General features: G+C 43.4%; 1 protein-coding gene across 11 annotated transcripts in view; it reads right to left on the reverse strand.

The window, feature by feature from the left end:
- The window catches only part of AOAH (acyloxyacyl hydrolase), a 198,448-nt gene that overhangs the window by 103,252 nt on the left and 67,685 nt on the right, over window positions 1-27,511 (reverse strand). For all 11 annotated transcript variants that reach the window (XR_004183253.1, XR_004183252.1, XM_031665358.1 and 8 more), the window contains 3 exons: window positions 15,790-15,849; window positions 9,653-9,723; window positions 797-857 (listed from right to left, as the gene is read on the reverse strand). Coding sequence is in view for 9 of the 11 variants with exons in the window: in XM_031665358.1 (XP_031521218.1) it covers window positions 797-857; window positions 9,653-9,723; window positions 15,790-15,849 (192 nt within the window). In the remaining 2 variants the exon portion in view is untranslated. The remainder of the gene's footprint in view (window positions 1-796; window positions 858-9,652; window positions 9,724-15,789; window positions 15,850-27,511) is intronic.

Consider the following 27,511-nt stretch of genomic DNA (forward strand, 5'->3'; position numbering starts at 1 on the left):
AATGATTTGAATCAAGAGTTATAATAATGCCAGATAACATTTTTATTTCCTCCATTCCCAAGTAGAATATCTGAGATTTCCCAAACTTTTGGGACTTTGTGACATGTTACTTTGTTGTTGGTTTTCACAGAGAATCCCCTGACATTTTAACTGTTCTGAATCAAATGCGCGCACACACACACACACGTTAAAAAGTAAGTTAAAGTAGATTTAAGACGTTCCAAAATAATTCACAAAACCTTTCAAGGCAACCATAGCCCTCATGGAGAATTCCAGCTGGAAATGGAAACAAAACCAGTCTGGGCCTAAGATTTACTTCAATGCCTTGTGTATCATAACAATGATACAAAATCCTTAAAAAATGTGAAATGGGTTGGGTGCAGTGGCTCATGCCTGTAATTCCAGCACTTTGGGAGGCTGAGGTGGATGGATCGCTTGAAGTCAGGAGTTTGAGACCAGCCTGGCCAACATGATGAAACTCTGACTTTACTAAAAATACAAAAATTGCCGAGGTGTGGTGGTGTGCGCCTGTAATCCCAGCTACTCTGGAGGCACGAGAAGCACTTGAAACCAGGAGGCAGAGGTTGTAGTGAGCAGAGAACATGCCACTGCACTCCAGTCTGGGGGACAAAGTGAGACTTGGTCTCAAAAAAGAAAAGAAATTGTGAAATGATGTGTTGTTCATCAAATTAATAATGCGTTCAAATGAAATTCAGTCCTGTCTTACTAAAGGAAATAAATTTGTAGGAAGCAATATGATGTTAGTGAACATCTGGTTATTCCTAAGAATACTTACTGGGAAAACGCTGTATTTGTCTGAATCTACGTCTTTGAATGGCACAGACTGTTCTATAGCTCTAGGAAAAAGAAAACAAAACAATCGGTGAGCTAAGAAAAAAGTAACAATGTTGGTGAAAACAAATGGAGAGACATTTTCTGATACAGCTGTGTTGAGTCTATGCCACAGAGGGCCATTCTAAACAGAAAATTAAGAGTCTGTGCGGTATCAGACAGAGCCAGCGAAACTTTGCCAGTCTCTGCTCTTTACCCAACAGAACTGTTTTCTCTCTGATATTAACTTGGCCTATACGAGGAAGTGAAATAATTGAAATGAAATTTTAAAGGGCAAGGGGTATTGATGTTGAGATTCCCAGGAAATACGAGACTGCACTTTGAGTTCAGTCAATGAATGAACTCAGCACTACAAATTGAATTTTTGCCATTTTGCACATTCTGTTTTAGAAATCTTTTCTTAAAATTTTACTCCTTTCAATCACTTATCCTGAGAGTCTTGACCATTTAGCTGGTATTAGCTGGCAACTTTCACTCCCATTCATGAGTCTTGGAAACCAAGGACCCTGATGTGATGACTAAATAAATTGACGCCAAAGTCACGGACATCCCATGAGGGAGGATTTCCCCTGTGGAATCCTCACTACCAGGCTTTTCCCAGCTTCTAAATGTCAAACACTGCCTTGGGTTTAGAAAATCACTTACAGAGTAGCAGAATGATATAGTCATATGGCAATGAGGCAGGAAAATAGGGTCTGGAGGCAGGAAACATAAGTCCGATTCACACTTCAGCTATAATAGAAAATAGCCTCTCCATAGGGCAACGCAGTAAATGACTTTGTAACTTGACTTCATCCTCTTCATTGACATAGGGCGTACCCCAAGTAGAGGATATTGAAACTCACAAAAACTCTGTAACTGGGTCTTTGAGCCCCTATTCTCAGGCCTACTTCTACACCGTGGAGAGAACTTTCATTTTCAATAAATCCCTTCATTCCTTCCTTGCTTTGTGCGCTTTGTCCAATTTGTTCAAGATGCCAAGAACCTGGACACGCTCCACCATTAATGGCAAGATGAGGCTTTCTTTGGAGCTGAGAATTTACAGTGAGTAACACAACCTTTCATAGGAATCACTAAATGGTCTTTTGAATAAAGAGCATCTCAACAGTTCTGAGAACCTCAAGGCAAATAAATGCAACCCAAGACCATGCAGAGCCTAACTGGCAGCCTGGAGCCTGTCTTATGAACTCTGGGATGGGACAGAAGATCAGCTTGCAGGCCTCTTTGGTCAAACACTGAAAGGCACTGTGCTGGTTATATTAGCCTCTATGGTTCTATAGCCTGTATTCTACTCTATACTTTTGGGGCTTGGAATTTTGCAAAATACACTTACCAGGTTCTCTTGGGAACTGCACCTGGCACTGGTGGGAAGAGAGAACAGGAGGAGGAGAGGAGAAGTTGTTTTCCCTGACTTTCTCTCTCTGGATGTTCCCTTCAGTGACTCCAGCTCTAGCCACAGTGGGCCCTCCCAAGGGTCCCAGCACCCGTGGGTGACCCCTCATCCATGGCTCCAGGACTGGCCCACGTGGCCTCTTGTTTTGCCCCCAGCAACCCCACAGCAAGTGGTCTCCCAAGCCTGAGAACACCAGCTCCTCCCTTTTGCTTCTTCTGTCCGCCTAGGGATACTGGCTGCCTCCTGCAGTCCTCATAGCTGGGTGGCCCAGCCTTCCCCCTTTTACTGTTTCAGGCTTTTTAGCATGTTTTAAAACTGGTAGCTTATATTAAATCCTCCTTGCACAGCTCTGTTTCCTGACTGGACCACTGAGAGGAGGGCCCTGGGATGAGTGAGTGCTAGTTAGGGTACTCTGGAAAAGTAGGGAGTGTGGGGAGTCAATAGCCACTTGGTGGACCCAATGAAGAGGGAGCTGCAAGCTGATGTCATATCACTAGTCCTTCCTACATCCCTGCCCTGGGGGACAGGGGAGGCTGGATCCCTGAAAGGACAAAGCAGCAGGCTCCCTCTTAGTGTCCCTGAGAGGAATTATCCTTTTGAATTCAAGTGCTCTTGCCAGATACTGAGTTGAGCATGGTGGTTCAGTAAAGACTCCAGAGTCAGTTGGAGTCGCTGCTCCATCCACCGCTTTCTCAGCAGCTCTGCAATTCTCAGAAGTTTATTTAACCTCCCTGAGCCTCATTTTTAAATCTGTAAAATGTGATTCCTGCCAGCTCCCTCCCAGGGTTTATTGGGAGGATTAAGGGAAACCACATGAAAAGCCCCTGGTATTGGTTCTCACAAAGTGCTTGCAGCTGTGATTATGAGCACCTGCTGTCCGAAACAGGAAATTCACCTTCCCCTTCCATTTGGGGTGGGGTGGGGTGGGTTGAACAGGGCCAGAGAGAGAGCCACCCGCAGGAAATTAGAAAGGTTCTACTTGCTGACTCCACACATCCACACTTACAGAGTGAGTGAGAACCAGCCCTGGGGAAGGTGGAAGCTTATCCAGGAGCAATTCGGGTGTGGGCTGTAGCCAAATTCCACCCCCATGATCACCCACATCTTGATTTTCCCATGGTGGGAGCAGAGGGGAATGAAGCTTCCCCAGTGGGCTCAGAGGCTGTGACGCTGCTTTCCCTCATGCAGGAGAGGAGCTAGGGCAAGATCATTCTTGGGATCCTTCCTGCTCTGATGCTCCAGGGTTTCTAGATCCACCCCATCCCTTGTCTACTCTGACCTACGAATGGTTTTCTCTCATTTTAATTATCTGTCAAGAAATGCAGATCAAGCTTGGACCAAATGACATGCAGTCATCCAACATCAGTTGTGACTGTTGAGAATTTGGAAAAGGCTTTGAAGGTCACATTTTCTGTGAGACTAGGCAGTTTTCCCCATGTATGTATTTGGCCTCTTGGACAGCGTTTATTTTTCTAGTTGAGAAAAGGAAGATAAAGAAAGAGAGCAAGAGCAAGAGACAAAGACAGATCAACAGAGACAGAGAGAGAGAGAGAGAGAGAGAGAGAGAGAAATGGCATAGACCCAAACAGCCATATTTTCAGCCTGAGAAAGAAAAAAGAGCTGGAGGAAAGGTCTCCTTTGGGCGTGCGCCAAAGCTATCCCCTCCCACCTTTGTTATCTTGGGGGTGAGAGTTTGTCCTTGAAAGAATGAACAAAGAGTGGTCTTTAGGATTGGAAAGCTGATTTATTAACATTTGTCTGCTTACTTTAAAGGCTCCAAGTGACTGACCAAAGCCATGCATTCTAGACATGAGTAGGTAGACTGGGTACTTAAAGTAGCATAAATTGCAACTTGTATAATCTCCACAATCCCTTCTTCACAGCCCACTAATCAAAATTATTTTCCACTTAGCAACAACTTCATTTGGTAGCAAAACTTGACCTGAACTGATACAGGGCAATTTGTAAACTTTGTTATACTTAGTGTGAAAATTCATATATTTCACTCTGAAATATAAATCTGATTGATCAAGAGGTGCCAGGGATAGCAGGTGGGTTATGGTATATGCACATTTATTACTTTACTAGAATATAAAAAATCTGAATTTCAAATCATATCTGGCTCCAAGGCGTTTTGTTTGTTTGTTTTTGTGTTTGTTTTTATAGAGATGGAGTCTTGCTCTGTTGCCCAGGCTGGTCTTTAGCTCCTGACCTTAAGTGATTGTCCCATTCTGGTCTCCCAAAATGCTGAGATTACAGGCATGAGCTAATGTGCCTGACAACTCCAAGGTTTTGGATAAGGCATTGTTGACTTTTACTACAAATTATTTCTGTAAAATTGCATCTGAACTTGATACCTTGCTTATCCTTAGAAATATCTAGCTGTATGTTGAAATGTTCATTCATTCATTCCTTCATTCCACAGGCATTTTGGGAGTCCCTGCTATGTGCTGGGAATCATATTAGATACCGGAGATGAGTACAAGACACAGTCCTACAGTTCCTGCACTTTAGGAACTTGACATGGGCGAGGAAATTAATGCATCAAAAGATAACTATAGTCCTAGATGAAAAATGCTGTAAGAGCGTTGTGCATCTAGAGAGGAAAAAAACGTTTCTAACCCTATACAGTGGAAGAAGTGATCTTAAGGTGAAACCTAAAGGATGTGACAGCATTTTCAAGGCAAGCAATTGGACTGAGGGCAGCGTAGTGGGAAGGAAAAGCCACGAGAATTCTTTCAACGTAGCTCCAGGTTCTGAAATTAGACTCCCTGGGTTTGAATCCCAGTTCTGCTGTCTCCTTGTCAGGTGACCTTACTCAAATCATTTAATCTTTTTGTGCCTCAGTTTTCTTATTTGTAAAATAGAATCAATATCATTAACGATTTCCTAGATATGGAGAGCACTCGAAAAAACAAAACAAAACACATGAGCTCTTACTGTTATGTGCAATAGGAACCCTGATTGCAAGGATGGCTCCTCGGGTGGGGCAGCAGGACTCCGGTGTCTGCTCTCATCATGGTTTGGTATCTAGAGACATCCCCATCCCAATCCATGGCCCCTCTTTGGATGTTCAGATTTCTGGCCACACGGCATTCTATTCAATGACCATGCAGTCTGGTGGTGCTCGCTGCCCCTGCTCTATACCTGCCTGCCACCAGATATTAGGTGAGTGGGCTTGACCCGGGGAGCAATTATAACTGCGGCTGATTGTTATTAATGACACAGTATTGAGCTATTCAAGTTCAATCTCCCTAAAACTATCTCATGAAACTGGGTCATTATGACAGAAGAAAAATGGTGAGAATGAATCTCCATGTGTGCCTGCCTCACATGGGTCTCAGGTAGCTCTCGAGGGCTGGGTGCGGGTTGGTTGCATCTGTGGGTGGATGTGTTATGTAGGTCTCTATCAATGAAATGAGAACAGAGAAGCCACGGAAGGGCACACCTGCCTATAGATGTGGCTCAGCTTGGAGGTGGGGGCGGGACTGAAGTGGGTGGAAGGAGCAGGGTATGGGGAAGGAGGAGGCTAAAAAAGGAAAAAAAAATAGTGTTGAATTAACACAATCAACAGGGGATAGGATGGTTTGCATGTATTTATGTGAAATAATATGGAGGTTTCTGCATATAGACATTAAATAAAAAGAATAGATTTTTAAAAAGAGGGGATCCTCCTGACTTACCACTGTTGAAGTAAAATACAGACAGTGTGTAGGCACTGTGTATCCTGATTAAAACAGAACACCAAAAAACTTGATCACCCCATGGTCATAGCCTGATAGCTACACATTTGTTTTCCTGGAAAAGTGGTACTTTTCCTTCGTGTATTCCCTCATTTCTTCACTGAGCTCCTCCTGCTAAGAAATGGGATCCCTGCTCCCCAGGAGCTTGTGGGTGATGTAGGAGACCAGCAAGGAAGAAGGGATTGAAGAATGGGATTAGGCGGAGCAGGCACTGGAGGGCTGGTGGCACCGAGGAGGAGCCAGGAGCACCCAGGAGGGCTGTGCAAGCGACTGAAAGTAGGCTGGGTGCTGGAACATGTCCCTGGGGTGGGGACACCTCAAATGAATTTTGAAAGCATTAGACAGAGTGGGACAGTGGGCAGGGAGAGGCACTGGGCAGGTAAGGCATTCCTCCTGGGGGAATTTTATCAAAGGACTATGCCACAGAAGATGTGCAGGTCTTGTCTCTACCACGTGAGGACTCCGTGCTAGTGGGTCAGGCATTTAAAACCTACTCGTTCCTCTAAAGCGTAGGGCTAAGAGTTGAGGGGGTCAATGGAAAGCAAACTGTTGGATTCAAAGGTCAGATTCGTCCATTACCGGATCTGTGACCTTGCGCAAATGATTTTACCTCTTTAGAAAGGAGAAAATAATGGCGCTGACCTTAAATATTTGGATTTACAACAGTTTTTGGTGCTTAGACAGCACCAGATAACTTTTAGTTATCAATATTATTACTGAACCACAGATGGCTTTGAAGAATATGTGAGACTGCATTTGTACGTGTACGTGCTTTGTAAGTCATAAAGCACTGAACCAATTGTAACTGGCTGCATATGACACTTGAAACACAGTGATTTTCAGAAAGAAGGAAAACACAGTTTTTGCTTTTTCATAAAAGAATTATTTTCCCTTTCAAATTGGACCAAGAAAAATCCCTGGCTACTGATGCTCTTGAATTCAATTTTTCAAAGGTGGTTCATTTGAAGAGTTGTCACTTTGACCCTGTTGGGTCCTGCTGGCCTACATCTAACACAGAAAATACAATAATGCATTCAGCAAGGAGGGGGAAGGGGTCTCGATTTAATGGGAGCTAGGCATGATGACATGATTGGGGGCCTGGGGAGCTGGCCGCATCTCAACCTTCCAGCATCTTCTTTCATGTCTAATATCTTCCCCCTACTCCCCATGTCCTGATGCTCTCTGCATTCATCCCCAGTCATGAAAAGGGGTGTTGCTAGCATTTCTGGCACCTGCAATGTCACTTTGCATAGCTGGCTCGCAGGGGCTTAAGCCAGCAGATTGACCAGGAAGAGTTTTTAACTGTTTAACTCTTGGATCTCTCTAAGAGGCTCCAAATGTGGGTCTGAATCATAGCTTCCTCCTGCCCCTGGATATTATTACAACAGATGAGAGCTGTTCAGTGGATTTAGTACTCATGAAGCTCATGAGATGAAGGATGGCAGAATGAGGAAAAGTGTCTTTGTTAGGGGTTGAATTGTGTTCATGGAAAAATCATGATGAAGTCCTAACCCCTGGTATCTGCGAATGTGACGTTATTTGGAAACAGGGTCTTTACAAGTGTAATCAAGTTAAGATGAGGGCATTAGGGCAGGCCCTCATCCAACATGACTGGTGTCCTTATAAAAGGAAATGACAGGCATCCAAGGAAGATGACCAGATATGAAGATGAAGCAGAGACTGGAGTGATGCAGCTGCAAGGCAAGGTATACTAAGGCCTCACAGCCACCATCGGAAGCTAGGGAGAGACAGAAAGAATCCAACTAGAATCTTAGAAGGAGCATGGCCCTGCTGCCATTTTGACTCTGGATTTCTGACCTCCAGAACTGAGAGAGAATTAATTTCTGTGGTTCTAAGCCACCCAGTTTGTGGTGTTTTGTTACCACAGATATAGGAAGCTATAGCTTCTCAGTCCAGGTGTGCAGCCTAACTCTCACCTCTGTGTGTTCTCAGCCATCCACAAGGCTAGGCTAGCACAGACTAAACTAATAGGAGCTCCTGCGGGAGAGGAAGAGTAAAAGAAGCAGGGACTGGGGCAGATGCTGTAGTTAAATAAATATCTCACGGCTAAAGAACATTATTCTGAGTCATTAAAGCATCATCTGTATGTGTAGCATTGGCAGTCTTGCACCTGTACTAGAAGGCAAGCATTGGGGTGGACATGGACACCCAGGAGTCTAAGTGTGGAGTCTAATGGCCTAAGAATTTCCTGGAAAATTTCCAGGAAAACACAGCACTCCCCCACCAGGTTTGGGGCAAAGGAATCTGGATTTTAAAACATTTCAAGATGATTCTGAGACATGGGCAGAATTTAGTTTACACTGTAATTTTAGATATGGGGAGGCTGAGGCTCAGAGACATTAAGTGGCCCAAGTTCTCAAAGTCAGCTCAAGAAGCAGCGTTGCAAAGGAGTCAAGAATATGTATATTCACAAAGAACACAGGAGATCAAGTGCACCTTGAGGTGTATCTTGGGTCCTCAGTGGCCCAGCAGAAGTTACTTCTTTAAGGCTCAGTTGCTTTCTCTGTGAAATGGGAATAATAATAACCCTTACCTCATTTTATTGTTATGAGAACTAAGTGAGGAAACATATCAGAAGTTCAGCACCTGGCACCTGGAACAGCGCCCATACACCTGACAGCAGCAAAGCAGCAGTGGTCATACTAGAAGTAGCTTAGTGGGATTGGCTTGGTGGCTCACGCCTGTAATCCCAGCACTTTGGGAGGCTGAAGTGGGTGGATCATTTAAGGTCAGGAGGTCAAGACCAGCCTGGCCAAAGTGGTGAAACCCCGTCTCTATTAAAAATACAAAAAATTAGCTGGGTGTGGTGGTGGGTGCCTGTAATCCCAGCTACTTGGGAGGCTGAGGCAGGAGAATCACTTGACCCAGGGAGGCGGAGGTTGCAGTGAGCCGTGATCACACCATTGCACTCCAGCCTGGGCAACAAGAGTGACACTCCGTCTCAAAAAATGAAAATAAAAATAAAAAAGAAGTAGCCTTAGTGAAAGGTAGATCCCATGCTATTTTGCCTCTGAGTCCAATGCCCTCTCAAGACATTGTTTCACCCTTTAGTGTTTTGAACAGCAGTTACTATGATGTCTAGCATAACCCCAGACTCCAAGTGGAGCTGGAATGCGGACAGGAGGGTGTGCGAATTCCGGACAGTGTCTCTGCACTCACAACCATATTCCTATGTATCTGAGTCAGATTTTTAATGTAATAGTTTGGGCTCTGTGAAAACACAGTCCCTGTTTAGCCTTGTGAATGTCATGCACTAAAGATGCTCAGAGTCTTCTCCATGCCCAGTTGCCCACCCTGGTCCGTAGCTCACACGGCAGGGAGCGGCCGTTTCCAGGTGTAGTGCAGTGGGCACCTCGCTGGCAGGCACTTGCCGGCAGTGAGCCTCACTGTGGGCTGCATTCTAGCCTGGAGGACAGATCAGCTTTGAGATGCAAAGATGCTGGCATTCAGTATATTTTTCCCAAACGATTTTGTTCAGAGCTCATTTGTCTTCTGGTTTCTGTGCAATGTTTTGAGAAAGAAACACTTTAACCTTCAGGGATGCCTTTTAAGTGTAAAGATCATTTTAGTCATTAGAAAAAAGGGGACAAGCAAAGATGTTATTACATACTAGTGCTCCGGAAGGTAGAAATTGTATACATACGATTTAATTTTCTGGCAGATCTTGGCCAAAATCGGGAGTGAACAAATGTCAGAACCACTTCTAGAATATCTCTGGGGAGACAAAAACACAATAAAAAGAGAGTTGTTTAGTTTAAGGAGGGGTTCCCCAACTTCTAAGGGCCCCTCTGTACTTGAGGTTTCTGGATCCTCCTTCCTCTAGAATCCAGCCTGTTTCACCTCTCTAAATTTACCTCTTGTTTCTGTCCCCACAATCCATATCCATGCCATGCCTGTGCCTTTGCCCACCGGTCTCCTCAGCCCGAAGCCTTCCCTCCTTCTCTTCTCCCAGCCAGCTCTTCCCAGCTTCCCAGCCACCCTCACTCTCCACCTTGTCCAAGGAGGGTCCAGCAACAGCATTCTTCTACCCAGGTGCTTTAAAAATAAAGAACATTTTCCAACAAAATAATTCCATCTCATTATGGAAATAAAAACTAAAGGGAGAGACCAATCTGGGGTCTGGGAGGAAGGAAGGTCCCTTCCCCCGCGGAGGAGAGAGGTGCACAGACCAAGCTCCTTACACTTCTTGAGCCATGGGGTTCTAGACAGTGATTTCTATTAGGCTCCAGATGTGGGCTACACTAAAAGCCCTGACATTTTACCAAACAGTGCTTTTAGAAAGATTGCAGTTTCCACAATGCTTTCCTCAAGTTAAAGAAAGAGAAGACAACAGGGTAGAAAAGTTTGGCACCAGCATTTATCAATGAAGGGAGAGAGACAGTGGATTCCTGCCAGCCCAGAGTCCTTCGAATGGCTATGACGAGTGTTACGGGCATTGGTGGTGTTTGACCCTGGCAAGAGAGAATCAGCAACCATTTCGGAATATAAATGAGGTACTTCAGGATTTTTGAGATGCCTGTCTAGCTTTCTAGGAGGAGAAATAATCCTGACTGGTGGCCCAGCTCCACCTAAGACGTGGAGACAAAGAGGCTGTCCTTGTCCTCAGCTCACCATCGAGTGGAGGGCATGGGTGGAGGCCCCAGTCCTGGGCACACTCTGTGGGGTCTGCAGAGGCCAAGGCACTAGCAGGTGTCTCTAGGAACCTGGAAGAGGATGCAGATGACCCTGCAGTGAGGCAGGATAGAGGCAGGTGGGAAGGAAGAGAGACGGCCTGGCCTGAGGCTTTGTGACTCAGTGGGGGGCCACAGTCTTGCTAGAGATGCACATCCTTGCCTTCCACATCCCCATGTCAGGCCTGCCGAATCAAAAACCATGGGTGGGTCCTGGAAGCCTATGTCTTTGTAGCCCTCCAAGTCATTCTGGTGCCCACTAAGGCTTGACAACCACTGCTCTAGGTCCTTGTCACTCAACGTGTGATCACAGATGAGGAGCATTGATGCCACCCGGGAGCTTTCAGAGATGCAGAGTCTTGGACCCGGCTGCAGACCTACAGAATCAGAAGCTGCATTTTAACAAGGTCCCCAGGATGCACGCTAAAGCTGAAGTAGCCCGCCTCCCGGCAGAGGGAGCGCCCGAGCAGTGCTGTGGAGGCATGAGAAAGCTTGGTGTCTTAGAGGAACGCCAAACATTCCCACCTGGCAGGAGCATTGGAATGGCAGAACGCAGGGAACTGTGGAAGGAAGGAGACAGGATAGGGGCCTGGAATGCAGCACTACATGATACCCTGAGGACTGTGGGGAAGCCTCGGAGGTGTCAGGCAGAGGAATCACATTTGCACTTCGGAAAGATGTCTCTAGGCATGGGGGGATGGCCTGGAAGAGGATCATTTGAGATAAGAGACCCTAAGGCCCTATCTCACGGTTTCAAACCTCGGCGCTATTGCCATGTTGGGCCGATAACAATTTGGTCTTTGCTGTGCGGGCTGCCCTGTGCACTGTGAGATCCTGGGCAGCATCTCTGGCCTGTGACCCCCAGATACCCGCTGCACAAATCTGCCTCCAGACGTTGCCAAATCTGCCTCCAGGCACTGCCAAATGTCCCCAGGGTGGGAGCAAGGGGCAATATTGCCACCGATTGGGAAGCACTGATGGGAAACAGGGTGGAGGAGGGTGATGGTGCGAAGAAGGGGTGGTTAGAAAGGTGACTCCAGAGACGTAGTAGCTGACTGAGATCAGGATTGTGGACACACTGCAAAACAAGCATCAGCATAAGTTTCTACCACAACATTGACGGCGCTTTGGAAGTACAGACCCTATCTGAGATCCAGAGTCCAAAGTCAGGTTGCATTTGAATGTTTGAGGTTCTTTTAATATTCAGTTTAGACTGAAGGCCTTGATCTAATTCTCCTAACAACAATCTAGATTTTAACACTGATGATAACCAACATATTACAAATTGATATGAACAGTTTTATAATTGCTACACAAAAGGTGCAATAGAATAAAACTATATAATTGCACAGCTGTTTGCTGTCAAAATTCAGCCTGACAGCTACAGCTGTCTTTGCCATTCATTGTGTAGAAATTGGGGTTAGGAAGTGGGTGGCAGATGATGTAGGGGACCCTAGAACTCCTCCTGGTTAGACGGAGGTTTTGATTATCTGGTCTTTTCATTACATAGTATGGGAAAGACCACCCTTCTTCTTTTACAATTTACTTGCAAAGAGAACTGAGATGGGTGCCGAGCAACAATGTATGAGTCTTGCTTGCCTATTTGCCAGACTCCTCCTTTCTGAACTTTGCTAGATAGAGACAAAATGTGGGCTGTTATTAACTCAGCAATATATTTAAAATATTGCAACTGGCTGCATCTAATCCCATCTAAAATGAGAGTCGCAAATCAGGGCTGTCCCTGGGGACAGGAGTCATGCAGCATCTTTACTTTGCAATCTATTTAACCAGCTTCCTGAGCTTCTCCATGCACCAGGATGTCAAATGAATGCAGAACAACAAACAGGGGTTGAATAAAGAAAAATGGGCTGAATGGGGTAAATGGAAGCTCAGAGTGGGAGAGTCATCACTCTTCTGTACATAACCAAGCTGAAACTGAATTTCTGTGTGGCAAAGTACTTTTCAACCCTTGTCGTGTACTGTATTACCTGGATTTAATTGGTCTGGGGTGGGGTTTGGACCTCAGTGATTTTTAGAGGCTTCCCAGATGATTCTATTGAGCAGGTGGGTTTGTGATCAGGGCTGTCATTTATAGTTGCACAGGTTGTCCACTGTAGGATTCCAACATCCACATAGCCTGTGATATGAATGGTGCTCCCCAAAGTTTAGTACTAAGGAGGCCTTGTTGAAAGCTACTGGACTACTAGAAAGGGTACTGAATGTGGGGATAGCTAGCTCTGGATTTAAATGCGGGGTTTCTCACCTACTAGCTATGTGGGGTGAGCACATAACTCAACCTACCTAAGACTCAATATTCTCATCTGTAAAATGGGACTGATGACAAAAATACTCTATCTACTTTGTAGAAGTGAGAATTAAATGATTCCATAACTCAGGTCCTCTTAGATGCTCAATGCTCTGCCAAATCCATGAAAAGTTCCCTGTAGGAGCCTCTCAGGACCTCACTGAGATCCAGGCTTTCTCTGGAATGTTTCATTTCCTTCAATAATGCATAACTGTTTTCAGGTCTGAATTCTCACTGACTGATAGGCTGTGCTGAAATGATATGTAACCTACTGAGTTCAGCTTTCTGTGCCCCGGCTAGGTCTGCAGTTACATCAGCTATCACAGTGAAATGAATTACTCTCTAAGCAGTTTTTTCAGAGACACTTATTTGCATTTTCTTTTTATTTTTTCCTTGATAGCTGTAATCTGGAGAGCAAATAAATTGGTGGAGGTTTCAGAAGAGTATTTTTATTGTTGAATTGTTCAGTAGAATTTTTTTTTCACTTCTCACAAGTAATTATTGGAATCCTGCCCCGTGAATTATGCTTGCAATTCTGGTGACAGAAGTAAAAAATTGTAAAATTCTAATTAGAAGTTAATGCCAAGGCAGTTTTTGCTAGAGAAGTAAACAATGCCTGGAGAATACGTTTTTAGGGGTGTGTTGAGAAGACTACAATACCAATTGTATTGGTCTCCATTTCTGCTTAGAGTTCTGAAGGGGGTGGTCAAGAGTTTCCTGTGGTCTTTTAATATCTTATTCAACAACTTAAGCAAATTAGCTAAATGGGCTACTGTTGGCCCTTAATTATTCACTGAATTAAATAATGATTGGCAATGCAGACATTGTGATTGATTAATCAATTATGTAGAAATGCCTACATATTGCCTGTCACATGTATTTATTGGCCTTGTTCATCAAAACCCGTATGCCCTCCATGAGCAGGGTTGTCAGATAAAATATTACACTAGATATACTAAAACACTATTCGTTGTTTATCTGAAATTCAAATTTAACTGGGCATCCCATATTTTTACTCGCGAAATCTGGCAAGCCTAACCATGAGGGATTTTCCTCCCTTTTATTTCTATGTTGCCAAATCAATAATACCTCAAATGCAGTGTATCAAGGTGAATGATGAGCTAGCCAGCAGGGAGAAGCCAAGGACGAGGTCTATGCCCTCCCATTGCTGATGGATGCTTCCTTACTGCCAGTATCTTTGGCATTGAGGATAATGTCATACTTTAATGATCTACTTTTCTGCTTCCTTTTCAAATGGGGCTGATTTGCAACCACAGCCTAAGTCAAATACGTAAGCCTGTGAGAACTGATCTGAAATAAACATTCTATCTGTTGAACCAGAGTGTTATTACACAGAGGACAAATTAAGGAAACATGAATAAAAATTGTGATAACTTTAACTCACAATTATTTTTTTTCTTTTTATTTATTTATTCATTATTATTATTATACTTTAAGTTCTAGGGTACATGTGCATAACGTGCAGGTTTGTTACATATGTATACTTGTGCCATGTTGCTGTGCTGCACCCATCAACTCGTCAGCACCCATCAACTCGTCATTTACATCAGGTATAACTCCCAATGCAATCCTTCCCCCCTCCCCCCTCCCCATGATAGGCCCCGGTGTGTGACGTTCCCCTTCCCGAGTCCAAGTGATCTCATTGTTCAGTTCCCACCTATGAGTGAGAACATGCGGTGTTTGGTTTTCTGTTCTTGTGATAGTTTGCTAAGAATGATGGTTTCCAGCTGCATCCATGTCCCTACAAAGGACACAAACTCATCCTTTTTTATGGCTGCATAGTATTCCATGGTGTATATGTGCCACATTTTCTTAATCCAGTCTGTCACTGATGGACATTTGGGTTGATTCCAAGTCTTTGCTATTGTGAATAGTGCCGCAATAAACATACATGTGTATGTGTCTTTATAGCAGCATGATTTATAATCCTTTGGGTATATACCCAGTAATAGGATGGCTGGCTCATATGGTACATCTAGTTCTAGATCTTTGAGGAATCGCCATACTGTTTTCCATAATGGTTGAACTAGTTTACAATCCCACCAACAGTGTAAAAGTGTTCCTATTTCTCCACATCCTCTCCAGCACCTGTTGTTTCCTGACTTTTTAATGATCGCCATTCTAACTGGTGTGAGATGGTATCTCATTGTTAACTCACAATTATTGAGGACTTGGTAAGTCCTAGGCAAGATCCCAGATGCTCTCTGCACTCTCAACTCTATCAGTGCCAACACTGGAGGACAATATTATTATCCCTTTCTTACAGACAAGAAAACTGGGGCTCAGTGAAGTTGAGCACCGTGCTTAAGGTCACATTTTTAGAAAGTGGAGGAGCAGGAGGATACAGCCTCCTCCAAGACGGTCTACTGGAAAGCAGCAGTTCTCAAATGGGGGTGATTTTGCTTTCCAGGGGACATTTAGCAATGCTGGGAGGCATTTTTGGTTGTTGTGACTGGGGAGGGGGTGGATGGTGGTGCTGCTGGCATCTAGTAGGTAGAGGCCAGGGTTGCTGCTGAACACCCTACAAAGCCCAGGACAGCCTGCACAACAAACGATTATCCTGTCCCAGATGTCAGCAGTGCTGACGCTGAAAAACCATGCTGTCGTGTGAAGGCAGGAAACACAAGTGGAAGCAGCTTACTTTCCTACTTCAATCCCCACGTAGCTATGGCATGTCATGGGCTTATATCCAGAGTAGTCCTTGCCTTTGGGATGTGAAAGCCGGGGCCAGTGAGAGACGGCATGCCAAGGAAAAGGCTGGCGTTCTACCCACTGAGTGCTTACCAGAATTGGGGACTTCTTGACAATTCGTCTTGCCTTCTCTAGTGTAAATTTCCATGTCTCCTATAAAAGCAAAGTTAGACAACATTACAAGTCACATTTGATCGTTTCTTCCTACATCTTTCCTAAAATTAGGATATTTAAAGTCCATAAGTTTTCAATAAATGAACCACTCCATAAATTTGTAATGAAATAATTCACAAGAAGGCAATTTCACGTTAATAGCTCCTTTTATTTTGGACTTTGCTTTGTGTCAGATGCAGTGCTAAGTACTTTGGGAACATTATCTTATTTACTCTTCAAACAGCCCTGCGAGATATGACCATTTCATAGATGAGGAGACTGAGATGCGGAAAAGCTAAGAGATCTCATAGCTAGGTTCTGAATGGCAGAGAGGCAATCTGAACCTCTGCTTCCTGACCCTTCTGCTACGCTGATCTCCATAAGCAACTTATCGTGGTGTCTAAAACGCCCCCAGCAGGAGACTGTCAATAGCCTACTTGCGTGTCTTGTGCTTTAGCAGTGAAGAATGGCTGATCATTGCTGTGCAAGCTAACACCTCATCTCTCAGTTACCTCCTCTTCCCCTGGTTGGAGATTCCCTGTCCTCTTTCAACCATTTTGAGAGCGTCTAAGTGCATCTTCCAAGTGTACACACATTGCAGATATAAAGAGTTAGCTCATTACTACCAGTGATGATTGCTGTGAAACTCCAAAGAACACTGTGTTGGCCTATTTGTGGAGGGGTTGGGGAAGAGTAACCCTGAGGTGGGTGGGGAGGAGGAGGGTTTGCTCTCAGCACTGCTTCCCAGAGCTTTCAAAACCAACTGAATGTGCATATCCTGCCCCTGCCAAATCCCTCCTGGCCCTGCCACCTGTACAGCCCTAAAGTAATCTGCTCAACAATTGGAAAGCTCTGTCCGCTGGCTGCTAAGAGTGAGTGTTGATGACTCAAGAGGAAAACATGCTCTTTAGGTGAGTTTGGTTGCCAGGATGCCCTGCTACGGTGTATGTTTCTTAAAATATTGAAAGGCTAGTGTGCCAGTTGGTGAACAGCTGTGTCCCGAAGCCCCTGAGGGTCCTCCACTCTTGCTCTGACCGCCCAGCCTCTTCCTTGGACTCCCCCAGGCCTCCTTGTGATCCGTTAGCTATGGGGCCACTGTGATAGTCCCACCCAGTGGGCATCTGCAGGCTGTGCTCCAACTGCACCCAGTATCCATTCAGATTAGTTGGCAGCAGGCCAAAAGAGCTGATCCCAATCTTCACTTTTGAAACATGACATCTTTAATAGAAAAGCTGCTTAGGGAATGGCCCCATTCAAAAAGCGACCTCATTAAATGCACTTTTGGCCTTTCTGAAAATTCTAGCAAACCCTAAAATTCTCCTATTGTATAAATTAAGAATCTCTGGCATAGTCAGTGTAACAGACAACAGATTTTCATGCAAACTATTCTTATGGTGCCCCTTGTGGCTACTTTTATCAGCAAAGAGCTGTGCCCCTGCTTCTCTGTCTCAGAAATATTCCTTTGCATTCTCAGGCCTACTTTAAAATCTTCAGAGCCTCGCACAGTCCTTGATGCATAGTAGGTGCTCAGCAAACATGGAAATAAAAGGAAAAGAAGATAGTTGTGATATTATGTTAAACAAGGAAACTAGGCTACCAGATTTTATGCACATAGGAAAAAGTCTTGCAAAGGAATATGTTATAATAATGATGGGTGATAACTTTTTCCTTTTTGTCCTTTTCTGGTTTTCTAACTTTTAAACAATGAATACCAATTCAGCAATAAATGCTTTCAAAAAAGAGCTCAATTCATGTTGTCTTGTTTCTTGTCAAAGAAAATGATGTGCTTGGTGCACTGATATGCAAGTGAAGGCCCTGGGGATCTGGCGGTGAACCCCACAGTGAATGACATAGACATCCCTTCCCTCCCAGAGCTTTCTCCCTGGCAAGGGGACTGACCTTGAGCAAGTACAGTAAACAGAAGTAGATGCAGCAGAGAGAGGGCTGAATCCCTTTGAGAGAACCAATCTGATTTTAACCAAGCTCAGTTCTCTGGGGCTCAATGTTTGCTGGGAGGTAATGACAAGCTATGAAAACAGGGTGTGGCAAGTGCTGCAGCAGAGGCTGTGCTCAGGTGGGATGGGTGGCTTGTGTGTCCTCCCGGGAGGTCTAGAGCAGGTTCATCTGGATGTAGCTGAGTCCCCGATATTGGTGCATACAGGGGTGGCAGCAGGGATCCAGGGCTGAGGCTGCAAGGAAATGCACTGGTTTTTGCCAAGGAGGGGAGTCGAAGCACCCAAGAGTGGGAACAGAGTCCTGATCCCAGATGGGCATCAACACTCACCCGTTTACTCAGAACCCACTTCCAAATTCCAGTCACAATAACTGCTAGGAAAATCTAGGTTTCTGCTGGAAATTGGGGAAGGGTAGGACCCACAACTAGAAAATTAGAAGTATTTCTGTAAGATGCAGTTTGGGTAACATCAAATTGAAGCAAAGAGGGAGCAGTCAGGCTTTTGTCACACTCAAAGGTGAAGGCTACATGGAGAGTGAGGGAAGGGCCCCTAGGGTAGAATCCTACCAGCACCCTTGAGGCTGGGGCAACAGGGGTTCAGCCAGCATAGACAGAATGGCTGTGTGTAGAGTGCAAGTTTAGGTGTAACAAAGATGTGGAGGCGTGCCCTCGGACCCAGGGTTGTCTGTAGCCTTTGTCGCAGCGGCACTCACCACTGCCCCTTGGTAGAGGCTGTCCACATGTTTAGGGATGGCAACCTGGTGGTGATGGTGACAGACTTGTCCTGCAGCTGCATTTGCATGTACTCTACCTAAGATTCAGAAAATGGCAATTGACTCTACCTAACAATAAAGCAAATACTGGAGGGAAGCTCCAGAAGCCACCACTGTCTCCCCCTCTGGGCATCACCCAAGGCTGGAGAAGGGCCCCAGCCTGGCCAACTTGAAGCTGCTGCAATGGGGTAGACAAGAGCCTGCAGGAAGCTGATGGCCTTGAGTCGGTGGGGCAGGGTGAGTAAGTCAGAGATTCCAGGCTCGGAATAGCTGTGCACAGGAGCCAAGGGGGCACAGGTGCAAAGGATGATGGTTTACATCACCCTCAGGGGTTGAGAAAGATTCTCAGGGGACCTGCAGCTTGAGCTAAGCTCCTACTCAAATCCCTCTTCACCCCTAGAAAGTATACACCTTCCCTACTTTACAGCACAGTCCACCCAGAGGTCAAGTACCTCACCTGATCACACAGGTAGGGGCAGACTAGAGGGAGGTCTGCCCGGGAATCAGGCCCAGAGCTTTCAGTCTTCCAAATTCATGCACAGCTTTCTCATTTACAGTGTGACAGATGGTAACAAAAATGGAGTTTCTGGCCTTCAAAAATGGCATCACAGGAATTTACCTGGGAACTGCCATTCTAGAAGCCGCCCCTACCCCCTTTGGATAATTTTCCAGCTGCAGCACTGATGTCTTGTTCTCCCAATGACTCTGAGAGCTCCTGGGCAGGGGCTTGGGGCTCTGGGCTATAATTTTTGATTTCCCTTAGCATCTTCAATAACATTGAGCCCAGGGCATGTAGGCAACAAGTGCCTGTTGACTTAAATTCACAAAATTATGAAAATGAAAAGGACTAAAGAGAGACTAAGAAAAGGCTGTATTTTTCAGATATTTTCTTTGAAAGCTCATTACAAGGGTTGCTTCTTCCTGAAGCCTTATCAGCTTTCCTAGTTTTCGGGTTGAGCTTTCCTCTTCTGTTTACTTTACATTCCACACTATAATACACTCCCATGCTTACATTTCACATTCCCCCACTAAACCTCGAGCTCTAGGTAGGTGAGGATGCTAACAGTTGCCTTGATGCAACCCCCCTGACGCCCTGCACTGCCTACTTTTGCACCTGCCATGCTACTTTAGAAGAAGTAACGTCGACTGAACAAAGGAATGAGAAAATTTGAAAAATACAGCCCTTTCCCAGTCTCTGTTTAGTCCTTGATCATCAGCGCACACAGTAGTATACAGCCATGGTGGCTCACTAAAACACTTCTGTCTAGAATGATTTAAGCGTCTACCCAAACCAAAGCCAGCCCAAAGTCTTCAGACAAGAGGAGAGGCTTGGGGACTACTGACTGCTATTATGGGTTGGATTTCGAATTGTCTCACCTAAATTCATATCTGAGATAATAACCGTGCAGAAGCTGAGAATGTGGCCTTATTTGGAAAAAGAGTCATTGCAGGTGTAATTATTAAGTTGATGCAAAAGTAATTGCGGTTTTGCCGTTAAAAGCAAAGGAAGAGAAAAAGACACATAGAGGGAAGATGATGTGAAGATAGAGGGAGAATGCTCTCTATAAGAAATATCAAAAATTTCCAGCAAACCAGCAGAGCTAAGAGAAAAGGGCATAGAACAGATTTTCTCTCACAGATGTCAGAAGCTAACCCTACTGATTTCTTGATCTTGAACTTCAGCCTCCATAACTGTCAGACAATTGCTTTCTGTTGTTTAAGCAACCCAGTTTGTGGTCACAGCCCCACAGACTCATACAACTTCTCTTGCTCTCCAGGGTGATTTTGTTCTTGACCTTGAGCTAAGAGCAATTTGGATGATGAAAGAGCAAGGGCCAAGTGCTCATCACCATCAGTATTTTGGGCAAAGTGGTGCCGGTAGGATTTGTACTCTGCCAGGCATAAGCCACATGGGAGCCCAAGAAAAAGAAAGAAAGTACTGTGGTCTGATTTAACCATCTGGATGTGAGCAAAGCATCCGTCTTCAGCAGAAACTTTAAATACTGGTCTCTATTGCTATTTCCTATTTAAAATGATTTTGGACCACAGAGTGTTTGTGGGTTCAAACCCTGGCTTCATTAGTTACTAGTTGTAGGACCTTGGGCAAGTTACTTAAGCACTCTGAGCCTCAGTTTCTTCATCTGTAAAATGGAGATAATAGTATTGTGAGGATTGACCAAGATTGTACTTAAAATAGTGTCTTGCATATTGGTAAGTATGACATTAGTATTAACAATAATTCGTGTTTTTATTTTGGTTTGTAGTGTCACCAATACACAACTGGAAAGAGTATAATAATTGCAACATCAGCCTACAGAAATGTATGCTTTTTTCAAGGATCCTGAAAATTGTCCTGAGAAGAAAGTATTACTCTTCCTGTTTTACAGATGAGAAAACTGAGGCTCAAAGAAATGACACAATTTAACCAGGCCAGTCTGCAGGCACAGCTGAGATTAGCACTCTAGTTTCTAGACTCCAGCGCCTTTTCCACCACTGAAACATTGTTTTCCCAGAGTGAAGTAAGCCTGAAATTTTAACATAAGCAAGAAAATACGATCGATGAGGTTTCACCAGGGCTTGGGGAATGGCAAGTGTTGCTCCCATGGAGTGAGGATGGTTTAATGCAAAAGGTCAGATACCGAGGGGGAGAGGACTGGCTCTGGGTGTCAAAAAGCCACGCACCTGGGTGGAAATTCGTGCAACCCAGGTACAAGCATGGTGGCAGGTATGAAAGCAGAAAGAAGTATTCTTCCAGTCAGTCATTACGTTGTGCAGTTGTTCATTCTATTCATTAATTTTACAAATATTTACTTAGTGTTTATGTTTGATATAGTTTGGATTTGTATCCCTGCCCAAATCTCATGTCGAATTGTAACCCACAATATTGGAGGAGCAGCCTGGTGGGAGGTGATTGGATTATGGGCGTGGATTTCCCCCTTGCTCTTCTCATGATAGTGGGTGAGTTCTCATGAGATCTGGTTGTTTAAAAGGGTGTAGCACTCGCTTTGCTCTCTCTTCCTCCTGCTCTTGCCATGTAAGAGGTGCCTGCCTCCCCTTTGCCTTCTGCCATGATTGTAAGTTTCCTGAGGCCTCCCCAGCCATGCTTCCTGTACCAGCCTGCAGAACTATGAGCCAATTAAACCTCTTTTCTTTATAAATTACCCAGTTTCAAGTATCTCTTTATAGCAGTGCAAGAATGGACTAATACAATGTTATGCCATGAATTACATGCTGGGGACATAGTAGGGAAAGAGACATCAAGGCTGTTACAATGTAGGAGAGAAGATTGACAGTAAACACTGTAATTAGAAAACAGTTTAGAAAGTGTTAAGTAGTAGTTACTATTCTCCCTCTTTTATAGATGTGGTAAACTGAGGCTTAGAGTAGGTAAATAACTCCCCCAAAGTCACAGAGCCAATGAGTGGCACAGTCCAGATCCACTTCAGACCCACTTGGCACAAAGTCCATGCTTTTTCACTCTGCTCTGGGAGATGTTAAAAGGTGTGCTAAAAAAGAAACATTTTTTTTTTTTAAGTTTAAAAAAGTTTGGGAAATCTGAGAATGAATTCCTACCTTGAGAAAGACACACCATGCATTCCTATATTCAAGGTTTTGGGCCGCTTTGTGGGAATAAATATCATTTAGATTGGGCATTTCCTAAACATTCAAAAGTCCATTCAGCTGTATTAACTACAACGGTAAACATTCAAAGATGATAGCGAACAGGGGATCCTCAGGGACACAACAGAATGTCCTGAGACATTTTTAGCATATTAGTGAATTGCACAGGACACATTCAGTAATTGGGCTTTCTAAGGTTCTGTGATGTTAAAGAATTGAATTCTGGTACACTTAGAAAGGAAAGAAACATAGTGTTTTTAGACATGAGTTTCTACAGTGAACAATTTTGAGTGATCAAGTTCTCTGTTATCAATTATAGCATCAGAAGATTTGAAAAGTACAAAACGTGCCTTTGTTCACTTCACACGTTTGACAGCAGTGACAGATTCTCACAAAGGAGAAAGCCCCTGGGAAGTAAAATTATGATTTGAAACGGGCGTTTTTTATTGTCAAAGAGCATGCATGAATGAGGGGGGAGGTGGGAGGTGGGGGAGACTGCTCATCTACCCCAGATCTTTTCTAAAAGTTTATTAGGATGCGTTGTTCCTCACACCCAAATTCACTGGTATAAATTGATTTTTAAAATGGAGCAAGATTTGAAAGATGAGATCCTCCAGGGACTTTACTGGCCACTGGAGGAGGGAAGTGCATAAATAATTACAGCATGAGGCAGAGTGTGTGCCCTCCACCCCAATCAAATTCTTGGGTTGAAACCTTAATCTCCCTATGATGGTATTTAGAGGTGGGGCCTTTGGGTAGTCATTAGGTCATGAGGCTGGAGCCTTCACGATGGGAGGAGTGCCCTTATGAGAAGAGGCTAGAGAGAGCCAGCTCTCTTTCCTCCATGTTAGAACAAAGCGGTCTGCAGCCAAGAAGAAGTCCATCGCCAGAACCTGACCCTGTTGGCACCGTGATCTTGGACTTCCAGCCTCCAGAACTGTGAAAATACATTTCTGTTGTTTGTAAGGCACACAGTCTAGGGTACTTTGTTAGAACAGCCCTGACTAAGACAGGCAGATCAGAAAGAGACAACAGAGAGGTACAGAAAAGGGCTTCAAGGCAATTTCTATTCAGTAGGAAGACAAAGGCAAGAAGTTCCACTGCTTATGGGTTTTTAACAAATAGTGGCATGTCTAGCCTTTGAGTGGAATTTGTAGGTCTGTTATTATATCTGCATTCTACTGCATCCTACAGTGGTGATTTTCCAACACTCAGGATTTAGCTCTATCAAAGCCCAATTTGGTTTTTAGGTTCTGACATTTTGCAGCTCCAATGGGCATTTATGACTTTAAATTATATGCAAGAAATGAAGTCTGTTGACGTCATTTTCTTCTTCCAGGGGTGGAAAAAAAGGGTAAAAGTAAAAGAAAAAAGCCATTACTTTTAAATGCATCCCCTTTTATCATTGAATATCTCTTCTTCATACATATTTTACCCTTAGCTAAATTTTCTTCTTTCCTGCTTCTAGGCTAATTATGCATTGTATAGCTTTTAGTATCATCAAAGTATTTAATCATACTCTTGCTATTGCTTCTTATTCTCCAGGCAATACCTTTCTTAAAAAAGCCTTATTTTAAACAGCATTATTCCCACCGACTCCTTTTCCTGACATTATTATTATTCATTGTTTTTACCTCTACCATCACATACCACTCTGCTGTAGAGTTCTTAGTGTTCACACCACAGAGGTTCTTCTATGCTTCAAGTTCTATACCAAACGTCGTACATAGTTTATCTCTAAATTTTATACTAACTTTGCAAAATAGGAAATAACAGTTCTTAACTCTGCTTTGTAAATGAGAAATCCAAGACCCAGTGCTATGTGAATTGTTCTAGGCTTCACAACTAATACCATTGTTCCATTTTGACTATTTCTTCCCTAGTATCTGGGCTCATAAACAAGCTCTCCACTTTAGGCTCTGTGGTCTATTTTTATTTATAGCATGTTGTCCTATTCTTTACACAGATGGTTTCTGGCAAATTTTGGGTTAATCAGATGGTGGATATGGTTCAGTAGTAAGGGTCTTTTGTTACATAGTCTTTTACTTTTTTTTCTATTTGCCTTCAGGTTGTGTGATCAGTCTTACTCTATGTTACACAACACATTAATTATTTGTATTAGTTTCCTACTACTGCTGTAACTAATGACCCTAAACTTAGTGGCTGAAGACAACATGAATATTCTTTTACAGTTCTGGAGGTCAGAAATTCAGGGCTAAAATCAAGGTGTCTACAGAGCTGGTTCCTTTTGTAGGTTCCCAGGGAGAACCCATTCCTTGCCTCTTCTAGTCTTTAGTGGTGATGGCTTCACGGCTCTGAATGCTGCCTCTGTTGTCACATTTTTTTCTCTCGCTCTGATCCTAATGCTTTCCTCTTGTAAGGATTCTTGTGATCACATCAGCCTCACCCAGATAATCCAGGACAATCTCCCCATCTAAAATCCTTAACTAAATTACACCCCCAAAATTCCTTTTGCTGTCTAAGGTAACAGACAATTACTGGGGGCTCGGATGTGAACTTGGGAGGTGGTGGGAGATTATTCTTTCTATCATACTTCTCATTCAACAAATAGTTGTTGAGTAATCAATGCATGCAGTGAACTCTGTTCGGCTCTGAGGAAATTTCAGGGACTAGCACTATGTTTGAGGAATAAAACAGCCAGACTATCTCTGCTTTCAAGGAGTTTACACCCTAACAGAAGATGTAGACATTAAATAATAATTTTACAATTATTGAATTACAATTGTAATAAGTGCTGGAAAATTGGAGTGTGAAGAATGGAGAGGAGTCATGTAGGAACTGGCTTAATTTTGGGCATCAGGGAAAACTTCTTAGAGGGAATGCCTTCGAGCTGAGCTCTAACAGGGGTGATTAATTAAGTGAAGATGAGGGCCAAGAGTGGATGCTGGGAGACCAGTGATTAAAGCCTTAAAACTCAAAGGATCTTTTAGAATCATTCCCAATCATTAGTGTCATTAGCTTTTCTTGAGCTGAGGGAATTAATAAGCATGTTCTTGAGAGAGATAGTTGTCATTTTCTGAATTTCTCAAAAGCAGGCAAGAAAAATGTTCATATCTCAAATATCATAGAAATACCTTCCTTGGAATAATTTGATTTCTTCCACTTATCAGAAGTCAATAGTAACATAACATTTGCATTACTTTTGCTGTTCTTTGAAGAGTCTTAACACCTCTGTGAGTTTACTAGCCCCCATATCAGTCTTTACACAAGTTTAAGTAGATAAATTAACAAGATTTCAAATATGGAGGTTAACAAAAATACAGCTTTGAATCTCTGGCATGATCATGTGAAATGCTTGGAGAAAAGATTGAACAATAGAGCACAAGTCCAGACATAGTGTTCCAATGCCATCCTCAGTTCTCTTAGAGTTCTCTTTTTTTTTTTTTTTTGAGACAGAGTCTCGCTCTGTCACCCAGGCTGGAGTGCAGTGGTGTGATCTTGGCTCACTGCAACCTCCGCCTCCTGGGTTCAATCCTGTCTCAACCTCCCAAATAGCTGGTACTACAGGTGCACACCACCACGCCTGGCTAATTTTTGTATTTTTAGTAGAGATGGGGTTTCACCACGTTGGCCAGGCTGGTCTTGAACTCCTGACCTCAGGTAATCCTCCCGCCTTGACCTCCTGAAGTGCTGGGATTACAGGCATGAGGCACTGCGCCTGGCCCCCTTAGAGTTTTAAGCCTTCACATATGCAGAGAGCAACTTAATTTTGTGGTCTCTGATATTGAAAGCCTTTTCTGCTTCTGTGATAATTTATTGCCTAATCATCAAAGAGCTTTGTGAAGTCAAAATACATAAGAAGGGGATAAAATCTCATTTTAATTTTTCACTTTTTAAATTATAAGAAGGGGTGAGCATTTTCTCCTAAATTTTCAGTCCTTTGATCTTTTTCCCTAAACCATTTGTTTGTGGCCTTTGCTTACTTTTTTTTTTTCTTTTTGATTTTTTTAGGAGCTCTTTGAATCAAAGAGAAAATAATTCATTGTGTGGCATATTACAAAACATTTACCCAGGATGCCATTTGTCTTCTGACTTTGTGAAGGGGGCAAGATTATACTAGTTAGATGTATTAATATTTCCCTTTGTGACTTTTCAAGCACAAATTACAAATACAATTGCTCAGGGTTTTATAGTTCCATTTTTTAAAAGTGATTCAGTCTTTAATCATTTGGGATTTATTTTGCTATAAGGTATAGATAAGCATCTAGCTTAAATTTTTTTCAAATGTCTAGTCTTTAGTTTATTGTATTTTTTGATTAATCCAGTGTTTTAGCACTGATTAGAAATGCTATTTTCATCAAAAACAAGAATCGCAAATGCATTGGGGTTTATTTCTAGACACTATATTTTGCTCCATTTTAAGCTGACTTTCTGTGTCTAGAAGGCTATATTCCCTTGTCACTTATTTCATTGTTCATGATTTCCTCAGATGGTTAAAGAGGAACTTTTAAAAACATTGTCAATTATACAACTTTACAACCAACAATTTGAATTTTGATTTTTTTCTCTGTAAAGTTAAGATAATGGAATAACCTTATAACTGTGTGGGAGGATTTTAGATGATGTATATATGCTAAGTACTTAGTCCAATTTCATGTCAGTTGTCATTGCCTGTTATTCTATAGCCCCTAATGTGTACACGTACAATAGAAGCTTAGTAAAGCTTTGAGCTTCAAGTCCAGGTGGGCTGGCACCAGGATCTGTGCTCTTCAACATCATGTTGAATCGTCTCTCAGTTAGAGGTAGGAGACAAATTTGATTTCTCTGGAAAGCTGGAGGGGAATGAGTGTTCTGTGAGGTTTGTTTTTGTATTTATTTTTTTAGAATGGGAGAGACTTGAGCGGCTTACTAGGCCTTCTCATTTTCTTCTTCGGGTGTAGATAACTTCAGTGCACCTTTGTAATTAGTCAGCACATTGTTTTTCTCTATGGAGAAAATCCACAGAAAAGGAATGAATTCCAAATAGTTTGGGTCTAAAACCTTTAATTCCCTCTGTCTTTCTAAGAGGCCTTATGCCTAGGGGACTGGGGACTGGAAACCCAGTAGCTGAGGTTAAGTTGATGAATCAATCAGAAAAGGGATAGAAATCAAGGAATGGTTGGGGAAAAGGATGCAGTTAGAGGGCAAGTGGGGATCCATGGTTTTGGATGTGTGGGAGGTGAGAAGCAGGAGAAGGGACAGTGCTTTCAGTCTCGTCAATGACAGCTTTCAGGCTTGCGCCAGCCTCCGGCACAACAGTTCTCACCCTTCAGTGCTCGTCAAAAGCGTTATGCAAGTGCAGATGCTAAAACCC

The sequence above is a fragment of the Papio anubis genome, chromosome 4 (genome assembly GCF_008728515.1).
Source record: "Papio anubis isolate 15944 chromosome 4, Panubis1.0, whole genome shotgun sequence".
In the NCBI taxonomy this organism is placed as follows: Eukaryota; Metazoa; Chordata; class Mammalia; order Primates; family Cercopithecidae; genus Papio; species Papio anubis.